This window comes from Phragmites australis, chromosome 1, assembly GCF_958298935.1.
Source record: "Phragmites australis chromosome 1, lpPhrAust1.1, whole genome shotgun sequence".
Classification (NCBI taxonomy): domain Eukaryota; kingdom Viridiplantae; phylum Streptophyta; class Magnoliopsida; order Poales; family Poaceae; genus Phragmites; species Phragmites australis.
Genome location: NC_084921.1, coordinates 34,543,085 through 34,561,464, shown reverse-complemented (window position 1 = coordinate 34,561,464; position 18,380 = coordinate 34,543,085). Strand labels below are relative to the sequence as shown.

Sequence of the window (18,380 nt, the reverse complement as noted above, 5' to 3'; positions counted from 1 at the left end):
CAATGAAAGGGCAACGAGATCCAAATCTGCTCATTATGCTTATTTTACTAATTCTGTATTTGTTGTTTCTTTTGAGCCCCATGATATTGGACATGCTTTATCTAATTCAAATTGGGTCAATGCTATACATGAATAACTAGAAAACTTTGAGAGAAACCAAGTTTGGGTCCTTATAGAGCCACCCCATAACATTCACACCATAGACACCAAATGGGTCTTCAAGAACAAACAGGGAGATGATGGGTTTGTAGTGAGAAATAAGACTAGACTTGTTGCTTAAAGTTTCACTCAAATAGAGGAGATAGATTTTGAAGAAACCTTTGTTCCGGTAGCTAGACTAAGAACCATTAAAATCACCCTTGCATTTGCGACATCCCAAGCGTTCAAATTGTATCAAATGGATGTTAAATGTGCTTTCTTAAATGGTTTCATAGAAGAAGAGGTCTATATTAAGCAACTCCTAGGCTTTGAGCACCCCAATTATCCAAATAGAGTATATAAATTTCAGAAAGCTTTGTACGGGCCTAAGCAAACGCCTAGGGCTTGGTATAATAGGCTTAAGTCTTTTTTGCTAGAGCATGGTGATGGGGTCGGTGGATAAAATTTTCTTTACTTTTAGGCATGACAATGATTTTCTTCTTTTTCAGATATACATGGATGATATCATCTTTGGTGGCTCTTCTCATGCACTTGTGGCCAAGTTTGTAGAAACTATGAGCAGAAAATTTGAGATGTGGATGATAGGTGAGCTCAACTTCTTCCTTGACTGCAAATCAAGTAATGCAAGCAAGGTACATTCATCCATAAGATGAAGTACACCAAGGATTTGCTGAATCGTTTGACATGAGCGATGCAAAGCCCTCGGCGATACCTATGGCTACCTTGATCGTGCTTGATCCGGATAAAGATAGAAATGAGGTAGAGCAGCAGGAGTACAGGAGCATGATTGGCTCACTCCTATACTAAGGATGTCTCACCGTCAAGCGGTGAAGCGCATACTCAGGCACCTCAAAAACACCCTAGAGTATGGTCTTTGGTTTTCTGCATTTTGTTCTATCTCACTTTATGATTTTCGGATACAGATTTTGCTGGCTGTAGAATTGATAGAAAGATTACTTCTGGTATTTGTCATTTCTTGGTACTTCTCTTATATATTGATCTTCGCAAACAGTCTAGCGTTGCATAGTCTACTGCTTAAGCTGAGTATGTAGCTGTTGCTCATAAATTTTGTGAATAGTTGCTACTTTGAGGAACTATGGGTTAGACTTGAAGAGTGTGCCATTTTTATGTGACAACATCAGTGCCATAAGCCTTGCAAATAACTCAGTTCAATACTCTGAAACTAAACACATATATGTGAGATTCAACTTCTTGAGAGATCATAATGAGAAGGGAGAAATTATGTTGAGCTATATAGATACCCAACACCAGCTAGCCGATATCTTTATCAAGTCTCTAAATGCAACAAGATTTGCTTATTTGAGGAGTGAGCTTAGAGTGTGTCACCCCTATGATATTGTGTGAGGGGGAGTTATTCTTATCTTACTTTTTTTGCATTTACATTGCATCTTATCATGTAAGATAATCATAGTAGTTGATCTTTGATTTGTATATCTTTAGCATTTTCTATTACTAGACTCGAATTTGGACTAAGTTGAGTAGCTGTGCGGAGCAAACTTTTAATTTTAGGCTCCTCTTGATACTTTGATATGAAACATTTCAAGCAAGCTGACCTTTCTAAAGATAAAATTTAACATTTTTATGAATCATGTAGGTTATGAAATGCTACATTCTTGATCACCATATTCATAATTAATTTGGCTTAGTCAATGCTTGTGTTAAGCCTAGTTTGATGAATATCTTGTTCTAAGCTTCTTGATTCAAGATAGTAGATCGTGGAACATTGCACTATGTTTTTGTCTTTGTCAAATGTTAGCTCATGATAGAACATTATGGGAACATGTGTTCTTGTTTCGCAAAGACACTACTTGACTTGATTATGTGAAAACTTGATAATTTGTGCAAAATTGAATAATTTTAAGAAATTAAGTTTCTTATGCTAAAATATAATCCAATACGGTTGTCTTAAAGCCTCGAGATATTTATCGTACCTAATCACGCGATACTTTGCTTGGATAAGAGGCAAGTTGAGGATAAAAAGAAAAATAAAGAAATATGTATCAATGTTACATCTTTAACCACTTGATCTAATTAAGTCTTACTTTCATATATGAGCATTTGCAAAGCCTATTATCATGAATGCTTGTTTGCCTAGTTTGAGATTGAAGTTAGCTATTAACGCTTGTATTGCCTCGGTACGAGTGGATGCTTATGTGATGATCACTTTTAACATGATTCGGCTATGTGAACTTAAATGCACTAATAATTTTTCAGTTTAACTTGTATAGCTTTATGTTCTTATGACATTGCATTTTTTTGAGGTTTTGTGTGCTTATGAGCTCCACATTCTACAGTCCATATCCTTTTGATATTGCTAGCATTTGCAAATGCTTTATGGTATACTTGTAAAAGCTCATTAGGATTGCATGTTCATACATTGTATGGTGTTTTGCCCTTGATGTTTGCATTGCCAAAGGGGAAAAAAATATGCATTAAGGCACAAAGAAGAATCTTGCATGATGAATGGGGAAGAAAATATGTGAAAAATATGCATTCATCAAGGGAGAGCATTGGGCTTTTATTGGGTTTTTGAGGATTTTGGCTTGTCTCTGCCTCTCTTAAGGCTTTTTGCAATCTTCTTACGCCAAGTGACATTTTCTGCTACTTCTCGAGTTTTTGTCACCTAGATGAGCTTCTTGTGCCTTCTTCAAACCATTTTTTTTTGTTTTAAGGGCTATCAATGCACTCATCAAGGGGGAGATTGACAAAATAAGTTAAAATATGTCTTGATTTATTTGTGATGAGTGATTGACAAGCGTGTTGATTTGGTTTGATGTTTTTGAGATTGCATAGGCATGTTTGCGTACTACAATGTTGATCTTGACCAACCATAATCACGGAAGAATTGGAGTCGGCGTTTCTTAATTCTGAGTACATGAAGATTGTACACATTGGATGATCCGACGCTATGAAAAATGAATGCATCGGATGGTCTGGTGTTCAGATCAGGTACACATCAGAGTAATGCAACTCAGAAGCAAAAACTCAAGTGAACGCTGGATGATCCGACGATTGAGAGATATGGACGCCAGAGTATTTCTTGCAGAGAGCCTGGAAATTAGCTCTGATGGGCCAAGTGCTCGCCGGATGGTCCGGTGATACTGTGTATGAACACCGAAGTGATCGCTGGAGCATTTCTTGCAGAGAAGGTGTAAAGCCGTGGTCTGGACAAGTTGAACACACTGGATGTTCCGGTGATGGGACGAAGAACATGCCAGAGCATTTTGTGTAGAGAGGTTGCAAAACTTATCGATTTGACAAGTTGCACACACCAGATGGTGCAGCACTCAGGAGGTGTGCACGCCGAATCATCTGGTGTTCACGATTTCTCTAAGATGTGACTTAATAGAGGATTTTGATTATGGACTAATCTATAATGGAATTAGATATATGCGTTTGCTTGTCTAAAGTTGTGCAGGTAATAGATGCAATTTGGTGACCAATGGCGGGATGATCGAGGCCAAGCAGGGTTCTTAGTGCCAGACGATTGAGGAGGTCGGACAGAGTCAAAGGTGGTCCCAGCTATTCACATGGAAGTTAAGCAAAGCTTAGAAGGAAGGATGAAGACGACGTGTTGACAAATTCAAGTGAAGGGGATGCCGGTGCAAGTGACAAGGAGGCTCGAGGGATCGGGAGCGGAAGAGACTTGCCGACGGTCAAGATAGCAAGACGGATTACACATGTCGATATCGGGATGCTTGTTTGGGGCCAAAGCAAGCAGCAGTGAGTCACGCTTTGAGAAGCGTGCGAGACAGTTTCGCGGTTTGGTCTCAAAACTGTGGAAGAGTGCAGTGCACGTGGCATCATTATAAGCTTGCGTCGAGGCGAAGCTAAGTCATGAAGGCTCCATGGCTGTCTCGATAGATGGAAGAGAAAATAGACTAAAATACCCTTGATGGTAGGTAGGAGTGCACTAATTGAGAGGGGTATTTTGAGAAAAAGCTAGTAAAGTCAGGGGTCAAATAATCTAAACTTATAAATAGAGGGGTAGGGCTATGCGAGATTATGAACTAGTCACTTGAGCCCCTTGAGCTATCCATATGAGAGACTTGTGCTAGAATTTTAGAGAAGAGGAAGATGAGTGTTTGGCCTATGTATTAGGTGATAGCTTTGTGACAAAAAATCTTTGTAATCTGTCTAAAATAAGCCTGACCTTTAGAAGTAATGAAGTTTATTTTTCTTCCCATATTTGTATTCAACCCCTTCTAGTTTCCCTCTATTGGTTCTCTTGCAAGTTTGCAAGTTTTCGGTTTTCACTTGTGATTTTCTTTTTTGCGCATATGCTGAAATTTTTACCTTGTTGGAGTCATTCTTCTTGTTTCTAGAGTCATAAAATTCACGTACAATTATATATAATTGGGTATTGAATTCGCTTGTCTCTAAACCATCAACTTAGAGAGTTTCTTCCCCAGTATCTATCTTTTTGGATCAAAGTGTTTCTTCCTTCAAGTTGCAATCTTTTGTGGCTATGATTTGCTGAATTGGTTTCAATTAAATCTAGGATTCATCTATAACCATAAGAGCCATGATTTTATTTGTGTTCTTATTGCAACTTGCTTCTTTTCAAATTTTGGTTTTGCTTGAGCTTTAAGGTGTGTTGGGTGAAACAAAGGAGAATGCCATCCAATTCAAAAGAATTTAATAAGGTACATATTCACCCCTCTTTAGTCGTCATTCTCGATCCTACAAGATATCTTATGTCTAGATTTACAACAAATCTACAGTCTACAACAAATGTAGAGCAGTGAGCATAGAGACAACAGAGCAGGTCCGCAACTGTAGGTGAGTTGGGCCTAGGCGGCTGGCCGTGTACCGGCATACGGGCATAGCGTACCTACTAAGCTGTGAGCTGGGCGACAGGGCCGGGGCTTTAGGGTCTTGAGGGTGGGGCGTGACCTCGTGATGCCGCGAGCCCTGTAGCCTGGAGGAGTGGAATGGTTATGCCATTGTGGAGACCGGCGCATCTTCGACCGACGGTGATAGCTGATGGTCGTTGTCTAGATCCAGCGATGACGACTGACGGTTGTTGTTCTAGGCGTTGCCGAGTTAGGCTGCCGAGTCTCTAAGTTGGGTCGCCATGGTACTCTACTAAACTTTTTTTTTGTGTGTGCCCTAGTCACTTGGTGATCCACCTAGATCCGCTCCTGCTGGGTGGCATGGACATGTGACGTTGGTGACAACAAGGAGGACATGGGAGGAACCACTACCGCAGATCACGCTATCATAGATGTTTTTTCACACATCACATACGAGGAACGAAACCGTTTGTGCAAAAATGTTTGTGATATTGAACTTATCATAAATGGGTAACCATCTGTCTATAATATGACATAGCACATATGTGATATTATTTTTAGAAAAAAATAATATTTTTAATATAGGAAAAAATATTTTGCACCTATGACCTCATGCTCACACGTAGATTTCTTACCATATCACATATACATCATTACTAATAGTAATAGGATATTATATCCTTTTGACCCTTACTGGTTAAAACTTTAGATAATTATTTAGACATCTAAATAATTTCAAATGAAAAAGATATAAACTACAAAGTTGTATATTTTTTCAAAAACTACAATTTTCATATAAAAAGTTCCTTCATCTAGCTTTTTATGAATATTTTATGAATTTTTAAATATATTACAGATATATATTTGTAAAATCCGTCTGTGTTGATCATCTAGACACGTACAGATATTTATAAAAACTCATTTGTGTCTAGAAGAGTGAAAACACACAAATGATTTTACTAAAATATCATCTATATGTACAGAATTACTGGGCACGAATGATTTTTCATACAGAACCATCTATGTCTTTTAACAACACACAGAAGATTTTTAAAAAAACATATGTGTTTAGAAGCAGTCAACACATATATGATCTTTTAATAAAACCGTCCGTATTCTCGCTCTTCTAAACAGTTAAGAATATCATTTACATTTTTCCTATTAAAGTAGCGAACGCGAACGCGATCGTGTGTCGTGGTCGGTGGTTCGATCTGCTCTGCTCGTCATGCGACGCAACCTCCACGGCTTCCAAAGAAAGAAAAACTCGGCAGCCTTCACCACCGGAAGGAAAAAGGGGCAAAAGGATGATGCATCGCGGGGCCAGGGCTAGCGCGCGGTCAGGTGTACCGAACGACGCATCGCAGTCAGCGTGTAGAAAAACCGAAACCCCCCGTCGGGAACGCATAGAGAAGGGGCGGATTTCGCCTAAAGCCGTGGGACGGGAGACGGCGACCTCCGAACAGAATTGTTGTGCGGGCCTGCGAGTTAAGGTACTCACTAACGGTAGCTAGTATTTGATTAAGTTAAATGGGCGCGTGTGATAACCTGCAACTTATACCAGACAGTGACAGGGACTTAACCAGGTCTATAATAAAAGGGTGAAATTAAAAAATATCATCGGCTATTCAATATTTTCCAATATAAACATCTTTACAATATTATTTACCTAATTTTTTTATATATACAAAGTACGTCAGAATACTAGATATGACTCAGGGGATAGGTGAGTATTTCACAGTGGAAAGCCAGTAAGAAAAAAAATCATCTTATGGTAGAAAAAGACATTCAGGAAGGGCTTCTAGAACTGCAGTTTAGCAGTCCTGTCAGTGTACGCCTGCTAGTCGAATATGAAAGGACTCGTAGTGCACAAAAAAGCTAGTCACATTACTTAGGCCATCTCCAGCAGCTACCTTAAATTTTCATCCTCTAAAATACTATTACAGCATCCCATATCACTATTACAGCATCCCTTATTTTTTCATCTCCAGCAGCTACCCTATTTTTTACTTTCTACTCCTCTTTTTCTCTCTCCGGACCCGCTGTCAGCCTCTGTGAACAGTACCGCTGCAGTACTGCTACAGTGTTGGTACAGTACATGCATTGTTTTCTCCCTCCGGGCTCACTGTCAGTCTCTTTTAGCATTGCGCCACAGTACTGCTACAGTTTGTGCTACAGTTGTGCTACAGTGTTGCGGATGCTACAGTAGCTCCGCAAATTTGCAGTCCCAATTTCTCTCTCCGCAGTACTGTAGCACACTGTAGCGTACTGTAGCACCGGATACCGGTTCTGCTGGAGTTGCTACAGTACATGAACAGTGCACCGCAAATCACTGTAGCGCCCGAATCTGCAAAAATGCCTCCTCTGCTGGAGATGGCCTTACATGCCTTCATCTGTTACCTTGCTTGATTAATGGAGAGACAGACAGGATCAAAGCTATAATAGACCATCCAAGTATACTGATGTCATGAAAAAAATATATAGTTATTAGAATTTTAATTTCACCTCTTATATACCACCTAATATTAAACATACACACTCAGGTATTTAGTGCTCAAGTTTCGCCCCGGGTGACAGATGCATTTTGACTCACTAGCATAGGGCTGCATGATTAATTTGGATTATTCTTTCGTTTATTGACTATAAAAATGGACGGTACTGTAAAAAATTCTTAGGTAGACCTGGCTGTTTTTCTGTGCCGGGGACAGACAGAAGAAAAAGTTGGTCTCTTTCGAGCCAAAAATACCAGTTGTCTAGGTTAGATATATAAATAAACTGAGACTAACTTTATCGGTTTGTTAGGTAGAATATCATATCTAAGTATATTTTAGAAAAAAAAACTATTCTAGACTAGATACACAATGGTGCTGTACTGTTCACGTACCATTCCCTGATTTGAATCTCTATTGACATATTATGCTCTGTTATTTAGTTTTATTTCGAGTGGAAGCAAAATGTTTTCCCAGATGAAAGGATATATATCCTGCTTATATTGAAAGCAAGTAGAGTCTAAAGGCAAAATTAAGTAACATGCTAGAGTCATTTATCCATATGCTTCGGTTCTCCATAATTTACCCCAGCCTCATGCATCTACCTGCAATAATCATCCTAACATGATGCTTAAAAGTCGTAGGGCGGATGATTTTCTTTCAAGAAGTTAGCGCACACACCATACGAGCCTTGACGACGCAGCTTAGAAAGCATATTGATTAGTTGAAATCTCAATTCCGTCGTAATGCTCACCACCTAATGCCCACCCAGGCTAAAAAGGCCAGTGCGTCCTAACCCCTATTGGAAAACGCAGATGCCATGGCCTAACGCCATCGCAGATTGATGCACCTTTAAGAAAAGCCAATGGTACGCGAGCAGCGCAAATACGAAGCCAGGAATTGGAAACGGGCCCGCCAAGACTCTCGCGGTATGGATTCGATATCGGGGGCTGTCTGCCACTCCTATCTTCATATTACAAACGGGGCTTGATTTTTCAAAAGCGGGTGGCAAAGCTGAGATGTAGAACTAGAAGAGACTCAAGAGAGTGAAGACGAGGCGAAGGGGAAGAAAGAAACAAGGAAAGAAAAGTACGAGAAAAGGGAGGGAGGGAAGGAAAGAAGGTTTGAAAGCTCTCGAATTTGGATTTTGCAACGGTAAAGAGGCCGACCCGACCGGACCACGGGCACATCAAGCTCGCGCAGCCGCGGTACGCCGGTACCCCCACTGCGCGCCGGCTGGAGGTATTTTTACCCGTGCTGCCACCGCTCGGCGAGAAAAACGCACGGGTGACGGGACTCTGGTCTGATCAGGTGTCGGGCTTCTGACGGCGCAGCAGGGCACGAGTCGAGACATGATTAAATGGAGAAGGCTGGGTCACGTTGATGCTCCTTTTGCACCCAGAGTTTGTTTTCGCGTTGGGTTAGGTACATGCAGGCCTATATCATCGTCAGGGTGTTATCCAAAATCCAGAATTTAATCTGCTTGCGAGTGGAGTTGTACTCGGAATCTGGCTGATCGCAGGAGTAGCAGGCATAAATAGAGACAAATTTGGCCGGTCGAGATTAAGGCCTTTTTTACTGACCGCCCACCATTTAACACGCCTTGCGTGAGCATTAGATGGGATCAGACGCTTGCAGCGAAAAGGGATGATGCGGATCGGACGGCGGCCAACCCCGGCGACCCCACGAGTCCACGACGGGCGGCCAACCGGGGGCAATCCCGTCCACGCGCGAATATCAAAGCACCCCTAGATTCATGGCAACAAAAGAAAAACGAGAGCCCACCAAGCCACCACCTCCCCGCCCCTCGCCTCTCCTTCCTCTCTCTCTCTCTCCACCGCTCTTCTCTCTCCTCTCTCTCATTCCCCCGTTCCCCAAGCGAGAGCAGACCACGAGGAGGAGGAGGAGGAGGAGGAGGAGAGAGAGGGAGCCCTAGCCCTGCCCCGCGACGCGTCGCTGGGGTTAGGGTCTCCCGCGGTTTCCTTCCGCCCTCCCTTCGCCGTCTCCCCGCTCTGGCCGATCCGCCCGCCGACGCGCGGGGGCGCCCTGCGGCGTGTGTGGTTTTCGGCCTGGGCGGCGCGGCGCCACGCGTGCCAATGCCGCGTGTCTGACCGTCGGTTCGGGGGATTGTTTCAGAGGAGGCCTGGCCTAGCTTGAGGTCCTGCTTGCCGCTGGGAAAAGGTGCGGCCTTTTTGGGGAGGTTTGGTGCGAGATCCGGCGAGCGGCGAGATGCAGCACGATCAGCGCAAGAAGGTAGTCTCGGATCGAGAGATCCCAGTTCGTTTCGAGCATTTCGCTGAGATTTGCGCGCCGTGTTTGAGCTTGGGTTCAGCTCCTCCTGCGGCTGCTTTGTTGCATTGATTTGGGTCTCCGTCCGCCGAACAGTTCGATTTTTTCTGCCCTTCTGTTTGGCGCAAATTTTTGTTGCTTCTCAAGGTCTAATATCTTTCTAATTTCTAATAGATTGAAGACCTTTTGTGGTGTTCTACCTCATTTATGTGCCGTGTCAACTCGAATGTTTGAATTTCCTTTGCTATTTTCTAGAAAGGTCAATTTGTCGATATGGTTCTGTTGGCCGCTAGCCGTTGCCGATCTTTTTCCAGAAACTTTGAATCTTTGATATGATTATGTCCGTCTCCCTTTCTCTGTTTGCTTGTGGATACGGTATCATTTGTTGCTGTTTCATGCATTTTCTGCATCCGCGCCGCACCTCTTGATTTCTGAAATCTTCTGCCTATTTCGGGCAAAAAAAGGTGAAATTTGGTATAAAAAAAAGGTGAAATTTGGTGCGTTCTTACTATAACAGCTCGTAATTCAAATGCAAAAGTTGACCGCATTCCTGTGGCCTCGAGACGCCACCACGCGAAGACACCGAGGCCGTTGCTTTTTTCCTGTCGGTGGGCAAAGCTGTTCCTTTTTCTTGTGGGGTTCGCCCCGATCTGTGCACGAACATTTGACTTTACTACAAGACTTGTGTGCGAGGATTTCACTTTTATCAAGGGATGCTTAAAGATCTTGCTTGTAAAGATATTGTCTAGATATGTAAATCTGTTCAATTTTGCATCCATTCGTTGATGCTAGTTCTTCCCAATGATTGGTCCTCTGAATTTGGGCCATTAAAAGCATCTGGATATCTGCAATGATTTCTGCAAATCACCAATTGTGTCATTTCCATTTTTAAGACTATGCCGCATTTACCATTTGGCATTGATTGTCGGCATATGATTGGGGGAACTGATGGTCATTGAATGGTTGATTGTACAAACTTTAGTAATTCAATTTTGCAAAAACTTTGCAGAGTTCTGTGGAGGCAGAGTTTTTCACGGAGTATGGGGACGCAAGTCGATACAAGATTCAGGAAGTCATTGGTAAGGGAAGCTACGGGGTGGTATGCTCCGCAATAGATGTCCACACAGGAGAGAAAGTAGCGATCAAGAAGATACACGACATCTTTGAGCACATATCTGATGCTGCACGGATTCTCCGTGAGATCAAGCTCCTGAGACTCCTAAGACATCCTGACATTGTTGAGATCAAACATATTATGTTGCCTCCTTCAAGAAGGGACTTCAAAGATATTTATGTTGTTTTTGAACTTATGGAGTCCGATCTTCACCAAGTTATTAAGGCTAATGATGACTTGACGAAGGAACATTATCAATTCTTTCTCTACCAATTGCTTCGTGCTCTGAAATACATTCACACAGGTAAGGAGAATGTTACTGTCAGATCTGCATTGTTTACCAGGAAGCTATAGGTTACATATATCATATGATTCATGCCATTGTGCGCTTTGTAGTGAAATTGCATCGAGTCCATGCCTTCTGTTTAGATATTTTCGCTGTGCAGCCTTCCGTTTATGATTGGTGTAACCTGTACATGCCTGTGATAGCTACAAATTTAGGTTTGATAGTGAAAAAATGGCATCCCAAACTGTTTTTGTTGTTTTTGTCGTGTGGAACAAAAGGGGTGGGGTGGGGGGGCAGGGAGGGGGGTGCCATCAATATTTTGTTTTCATCTGTAGGGAAGGAACAACGAGTCAGGTTTACTAACTGCAGAATCATTCTATTTCCTCATTGTATGTATAAGTTTTAATGAACAACTAGACGCAAACCCACTCTACCATTGACACGATTTTATCCTGTAGTAACTTTTTGATGTGGCGCACTCTAATGCCTCCTTTTGAATTCAGATTAGTATAGAGATAATATTTGCTAATTATTTTGCATAGTGCCTGGTTCAAATGATATATCATGGTCTTGTCAATACATTTTTTTTCATTTACAGTATCTGTATAAATAATCTGTGCGGATGCTAATTTTTCTACCTGCAGCTGTTGCTGATAGTAAGTCTATGTAACTGCAGCTAACGTTTATCATCGGGACTTGAAGCCGAAGAATATATTAGCAAATTCTAACTGCAAACTAAAAATTTGTGATTTTGGACTGGCACGGGTTGCATTCAATGATACCCCAACAACGATCTTTTGGACAGTATGTTCTGTGGAATACTTATGTTCTCTTGGTTTCACTTCATGCTTTTGTTTCTGGCTACTGTATGTGAGCGAGCTTGTCAGTTGTCACAATGATGTCTCTTTGTTCATTCGCTCTGCAGGATTATGTTGCAACAAGATGGTACAGAGCTCCAGAGCTCTGTGGATCCTTCTTTTCAAAGGTAAGATGTCTCTTGGTTAAATTTTGATTGAAATATTGAGCTGAGACAAGGAGGGTCAATTTGTTTATGGCTCATCATCTTGTTAATAGTACTACTCGTTCTTAAGTGACCACCCATTAGTTTGTTCATTGTTTTGGTCCCTTATTTCTTCTGTAGCACAGGTACTTATACTTTATTATTCCTTACTGATTCAAAAATCTAACCACTTACGAGAATCTTACGTAACAGTTCTGGGGAACACAACAACTTTTATTTAGTAATTCCTTATGGTTATAATGTGTCCACATAATATCAGATCTATAAATGTACTTTAAATTTGTACTTTTTTATATAATCTATTGTCCTTTCTTAGCCAAATGTTGCTACAATTGGCTATTCTTGTCCTTACTCCTTATACTGTTGATCTTGATCATCTGATTTCTGTCCAGACATAAAATTGCTCAGATTTTCTGTTATTCTGTGCTGCATCGAGTTTTGAACTTGTATTGTCTTCAGTAACATCTGCTAACAATCATTTGAGTTATAGTAGTCTTAAGAATATCAAAAGCATTTCAGGCATCAAATGATGATCATGCTACTATGCTGAGTCTGATGTTATTGTAAATGAGAATGAGTTGTTATTCCCATTGCAGTATACACCAGCCATTGACATCTGGAGCATTGGATGCATCTTCGCTGAGGTGCTAACAGGAAAGCCTTTGTTTCCTGGTAAAAATGTTGTCCATCAGTTAGATTTGATGACTGATCTTCTCGGCACACCATCCATGGATACCATTTCCCGGGTATGGTGCATGTTAAATTATGGAAATCTTCTGTAGTTTATCTGGTATGCATCATTTAAGGCATTGAGGGCTGACATTGATAGTTTCTTTTGTTCCCAGGTCCGCAATGAGAAAGCAAGGAGGTATCTGAGCAGCATGAGAAAGAAAGAGCCAATTCCATTTTTGCAGAAGTTTCCCAATACAGATCCTTTAGCCTTGGATCTTTTGCGAAGGCTTTTAGCATTTGATCCGAAGGACCGTCCAACTGCAGAAGAGGTAACTATGTTGTTCCTGATTTACAGTTCTATTCATTGCAGTTTGTTTTCTCTTCATTACCAAGTCTAGTATCTTCAGCTTATTGCTGGGAAAACTATAAATTTCCTTGGAATAATGATTTCTATCAGGCATTGGCTCATCCATACTTTAAAGGGTTAGCCAAGGTTGAGAGAGAACCATCTTGTCAACCAATCACAAAGATGGAGTTTGAGTTTGAGCGTAGAAGAGTGACAAAGGAAGACATAAGGGAGCTGATATTCCGTGAGATATTGGAATATCATCCACAATTGCTGAAAGACTATATCAACGGCACAGAGAGGACAACCTTTCTATACCCGAGGTTGTAGAAATGTATCTTTGGACTTATATATGTTTATGGTGCTTTTGCACATTCATATTTTTTCATTAATTGCATCAACTCCTGACCGCAACTCTTCTGTACCTGTTTTTGTTTGTCCAGTGCTGTCGATCAATTCAGGAAGCAATTTGCTCATCTCGAAGAAAATAGTGGAAATGGCCCTGTGATTCCAATGGACAGAAAACATTCTTCTCTTCCTAGGTAATCTTGGAATATTCCGTGACGTTCATTCTTTATTTTCCATTGTATATAAGAGATCTTGATAGAATGTTTAGGATCCTTCGCAATAAAGGTGAACTAGCTCACTGTTGACATGAAGTTGGAACACACTGGATTCCGGTTACTGGAACTAGGATGACAAAATTCCACTGGTGTTTCTTGGAGCATGCAATTTTCCAATGTTGCGTTAGGCTTCATGCAATTTATTATGAATGGTAGAACACAGAAGCCAATTTTTTCCAATGTTAGTACTGGTAGTCAGGTGTCAATTTTATAAGCAGTCCAGATTGAGATGTCAGGAACTGAGGCACACTAACAAATCCCACTGAACTTGCCAGCAGAGTTGAAAAAAATATTATAATTCTGTCACCAAACTTGGTAGTTGATTAACATGCAGTTCAGAATAACCATGCCTGAATCGTGCATTTGTAATTATATAATTTTTTGCAGGTCTACTGTTGTTCACTCCACTCCAATTCCTGTCAAGGAACAACCCCGTATTGGCCCATCAAAGGACAAGGCTTCATCTGATGAGTCCTACAGAAATCCTCGTGAGGCAGAAAATTTTTCCGGCAATGTCCCAAGAACCTCACAGGCTCCACAAAGAGTGCCAACAGGTACCTTTTGGTTAATATTCGTATACACGTTTGGCTGATGTTGGTCTAATCATATAATGCTTCTCTGTTTTATAGCGAGACCAGGAAGGGTTGTTGGTCCAGTAATGCCTTACGAAAATGGAAACTCCAAGGATCCCTATGACAAACGAAGGTTGGCAATGAACTCAGGATATCCTCCCCAACAACAAATCCCACAAACATTCGGTTATTATCAGACACCTGGCAAGCCAGCTTGCTCTGAGCCGTCGCAGGCTGAAAGGTATACGCTGCATCAGCAGGCATATGCCTGTGCAAACAGTACAACTACTGTGTCTGATGTTGCTCTGGACATGAGAGCACCCCCTTTTCATCATCTATCAGCAGGGCCGAAAAGTGAGCCCTCTGATAGGTTAGCAGCAGAGACAAACTTGTACACGAGATCACTCAATGGTATTGCTGCTACCGCAGCAGGAGTGGCAGCAAATGCTCACAGAAAGGTCAGTGTGGTTCCCTTCGGCATGTCAAGGATGTATTAGTAGCCGAATCATGGCAAATCCTCTATGCGTTGCTGGAACTCTGCTGCCTGCTGGTGGCGAAAGATTGAGAATGAAGTGGCCGATCAAACCTAGGCTGGATGCCGCGAAGTTTAGAGCGCAGAGCAATCCAAGGTTGACTATGGTGCCCTGCTGCTCATAGGTTGTGTCTGATCTGGAAACACCATTGTTATCGAAGGGCATCGACACCTTCGTTCAGTTTTGGCCATCAGCTTGTATCTGCCTGTGCCTAGGAAGTGTGCCCTATGTGGTAGTCCAGTGGCTTGTAATCTGAGCAATTTAGGCGCCAATTTCTTTTCCAGAGCGAGGAGACCGAAGGGAAAGGAAGGAACACTAACGTATTAATGTTGTATAGAGATTTTTCTTATATATCAATCAATGTGCTACATCAGAATGTCTTCAGATAGATACAAGATATTGCACACATTCGCTTGGTTTTAAGTAGCCATGCGCTATTTCGTTGCCAGGATCTTCTTATTCTGAATGTTTGCAGACTGATCTTGGACTAGTTCCGAAATCATATTACCCTTTAATCTAGAACTGTATTAGGTGCAATGTCGTACTAATCGGTAGGTAAACTCGAGCATTCGTTTGTTTCGGTTGAGCTGCCTATACCAGGTTCTCATATTACTGTCAATTTGACACAACTAGCGTCATCTGTTATGCCTAGTTCAGTAATGAGTATTGTTATTGCTTTCAAGCAACACAAAGTCACGGATACGATTATACGAACATAGCATCGTTATCAACGATTGCTTCAGCGACAGTATAAAAGGACAATTTCATTTTATAAATTATACCCTCCCGGTTCAGAAATATATAGCGCGCATACTCCCTCTGTTCAAAGACATACACGATCTTGTTTTTTCTTCATTTTTTCGATAAATGGCACCAACCCATCTTTCATTTTGTAGATCAAGAATTTAACATAATACTATTTTAGGTTTTGTTACATTGTTTGAGATGCAACTTTAAATGCCAATTTCTTTTTTCTAGTATGTTGATAATCATAGTAAATATATGATAAATCTAATATATTACTTTTCTGTGGCCAATCTAAATGCTTTGACTTGTACAATTTGCACTCAATATTTTGACGTCACGTCCAAGCTTGACAGATTTATTAAAAAGGAAACTTACTACGTGGGTCCTTCTATGGTCAAGAGGAATGTCGCGTGAACATCAGTTCAGACAAATCAAGCAAACATAGTGTTGATGATAAGATTTAGTATATATAATAGTTATTAATTATTTTAATGAGATATTATTGGATCTGATCGAATATATGATAGGTGACCATCGATCAAGTGATCACGATCGGCGACCAGTGACCATGATCAGACCACCGACCATGGTGATCTCTGAACAATGATGAATTTCAGCAGTTGGCTTCCGAACAGATAGAAGAATTGGACGGATTCAAGCACATGGGTACATCGAGCAATTAGTCTGTAAGCATGTAGTCAGATCGAGAAGGTAGTACGCGAGTAGATATTCGGGTCGTTCATGTAGTCGAATTCAAGAAGGTCGAATTGCAATAAAGGATACTCGGACAAATATATGGGATTTTACATTGGTGACTAGGAAAGATATGTTAGTTATAGGAAGTTTAGATATCAGAAGGCATGGCCAAATCATATCTGTAAGTCTTGTTTGGTTTGAACGAGGAGTTCTGATCTTGTATGGCTAAGATCAGCCGCCCTTTAAATATGAGAGGGTCATGACCGATTGAGAAGAATGAATTCAATTGATCAAACACAATTTATATTACCTTTTATTTTTTATCTATTTTGCCTAGTTCCTATAGTCCCTTTCTCCTTTTCAATCTACGTTGCTACCTATTTTTGATCTTGACGGCTAAGGACAAGGCGTCGGCCATCCGCACTCCAATGAGGTCCCTTCCGAGCGTGAGCGTGGGTGACGACGAAGGTCCGACGACACAGCCACAGCACCACTAACAGGGTATCCTGGGTGCTGCTAACCGGATAATGCACATGGAGTGTTCAGTGTTTGACGCAGTATCTTTCCGCGTCAACACACTTTTTGACGACTCCGCTGGGGACGAAGACTTTCGGCTATCCTCTGGCTGAATTCTAAAGCTCTAGATATGTCTACTTTAGATATTGACAAAGATAACATCATCATGGCGTCCTACAATGAGTTGTTAGAAGAAGCGCGTCTGGCGATCAAGGTCGACTTGGAGCAACGTCGGCAACAACTACTCTCGTGCTACGTAAACACTTGGCAAGGCATGTTCAAGAAAGAAAATTCTCTGCCACCCACCATCCAAAACTCTAAGGTACCAATTATTGTAAGTGCTCAACCCCATCCCTCACATGAAGATGTTGCTAATATGATCGGTCAAGCTGTCAGTGTGACTATGGCTAATAATATCCAAAAGATGATTAAGGATGCATTGGTTCAGAGAATCCAGCCTTTAGTTTTACAAATACATGACGAACAAGGTTTGAAGAAACATGTTTCTAGTAATGCTAATGCTTCAATTCCTTCTGCTATTCATTGATACATTACCTAGTGCTTCTTATGCTTACTTGAATAATCCTCATGATGGCCAAAATTATATGGGTAGTGTTGCACCTAATCATGTCACTTCTCATGCTATTAAAACTGATGTGACACAAAACTCGTATCAAACACTATATTTTAAACACCATGCTTCAACTTTGGCTCAAGTTTATAGAGCCGAAAGTTATCCTAATGTGCAGACACCATATTACCAACCTATAGCATATAATGCTCTACCTATACCACCGCAAGGGTCAGATATCCCTTATGGGCCGACACCTCCAGAATGTTTCGCTACGCCACCTCCTATTACTTCCTACGCGCCGAATTTACCCACATCATAGCTTGAGCCAATAGCTAACCCTGCTCGACCTGTGGCCAATTATGTTGAATCATGTGAGAACAAGTAGCTACCATGCTAAGAGAACAATTCGGTGTGGAGGTTAGAAGAAAAGCCTATGCATATCAAAAGCCATATCCCGAGCACTATGATACAATCACATACCCCCACGGTTTCAAAGTTCCTGATTTGTGAAATTCATTGGGGAATATAATAGAATGGCTAGGGAGCATGTGGGTCAATTTCTTGTGCAAGTGGGTAAAGCCAGTTCCAATGATGTCTTAAAAATTAGATTATTTCTTTTGTCATTGTCTGGGACTACTTTTACATGGTTTGCATCTCTTGCTCATAATTCCGTACCTGTGTAGTCTCAATTAGAAGAAAAGTTTCATGAATATTTTTATAGTACTGACACTGAAGGGAGATTTTCGCATTTGACATTGGTTAAGCAGAAATACAATGAACATGTTGCTGGTTATATTAGAAGGTTTAGGGATACAAAGAACCGATATTTCAATTTGACATTTTCTGAAAAAGATTTGCGAATTAGCTTATTCGGGCTTATTGTCACATCTTAAGGAGAAGCTAGATGGTTATGATTTTCAAGATGTTAG

At 41.1% G+C, this 18,380-nt stretch overlaps 1 protein-coding gene across 1 annotated transcript; it reads left to right on the top strand.

Moving 5' to 3' along the window:
• Positions 1-9,241: 9,241 nt before the first annotated feature.
• On the top strand, positions 9,242-15,380 carry LOC133916354 (mitogen-activated protein kinase 10). The gene is made up of 10 exons (XM_062359992.1): positions 9,242-9,715; positions 10,761-11,169; positions 11,828-11,955; positions 12,077-12,136; positions 12,769-12,918; positions 13,018-13,173; positions 13,302-13,513; positions 13,634-13,732; positions 14,201-14,367; positions 14,443-15,380. Exons 1-10 carry the CDS (start codon positions 9,692-9,694, stop codon positions 14,880-14,882), a joined length of 1,845 nt encoding a protein of 614 aa, XP_062215976.1. The 5' UTR covers positions 9,242-9,691; the 3' UTR covers positions 14,883-15,380.
• Positions 15,381-18,380: the final 3,000 nt, after the last annotated feature.

Coding starts and splice junctions, on each gene's coding strand:
- LOC133916354 (XM_062359992.1), top strand. CDS start 9,692: ATGCAGCACGATCAGCGCAAGAAG. Junction 9,716..10,760: donor AGCACGATCAGCGCAAGAAG/GTAGTCTCGGAT, acceptor AAAACTTTGCAG/AGTTCTGTGGAGGCAGAGTT. Junction 13,514..13,633: donor ACAACCTTTCTATACCCGAG/GTTGTAGAAATG, acceptor TTGTTTGTCCAG/TGCTGTCGATCAATTCAGGA.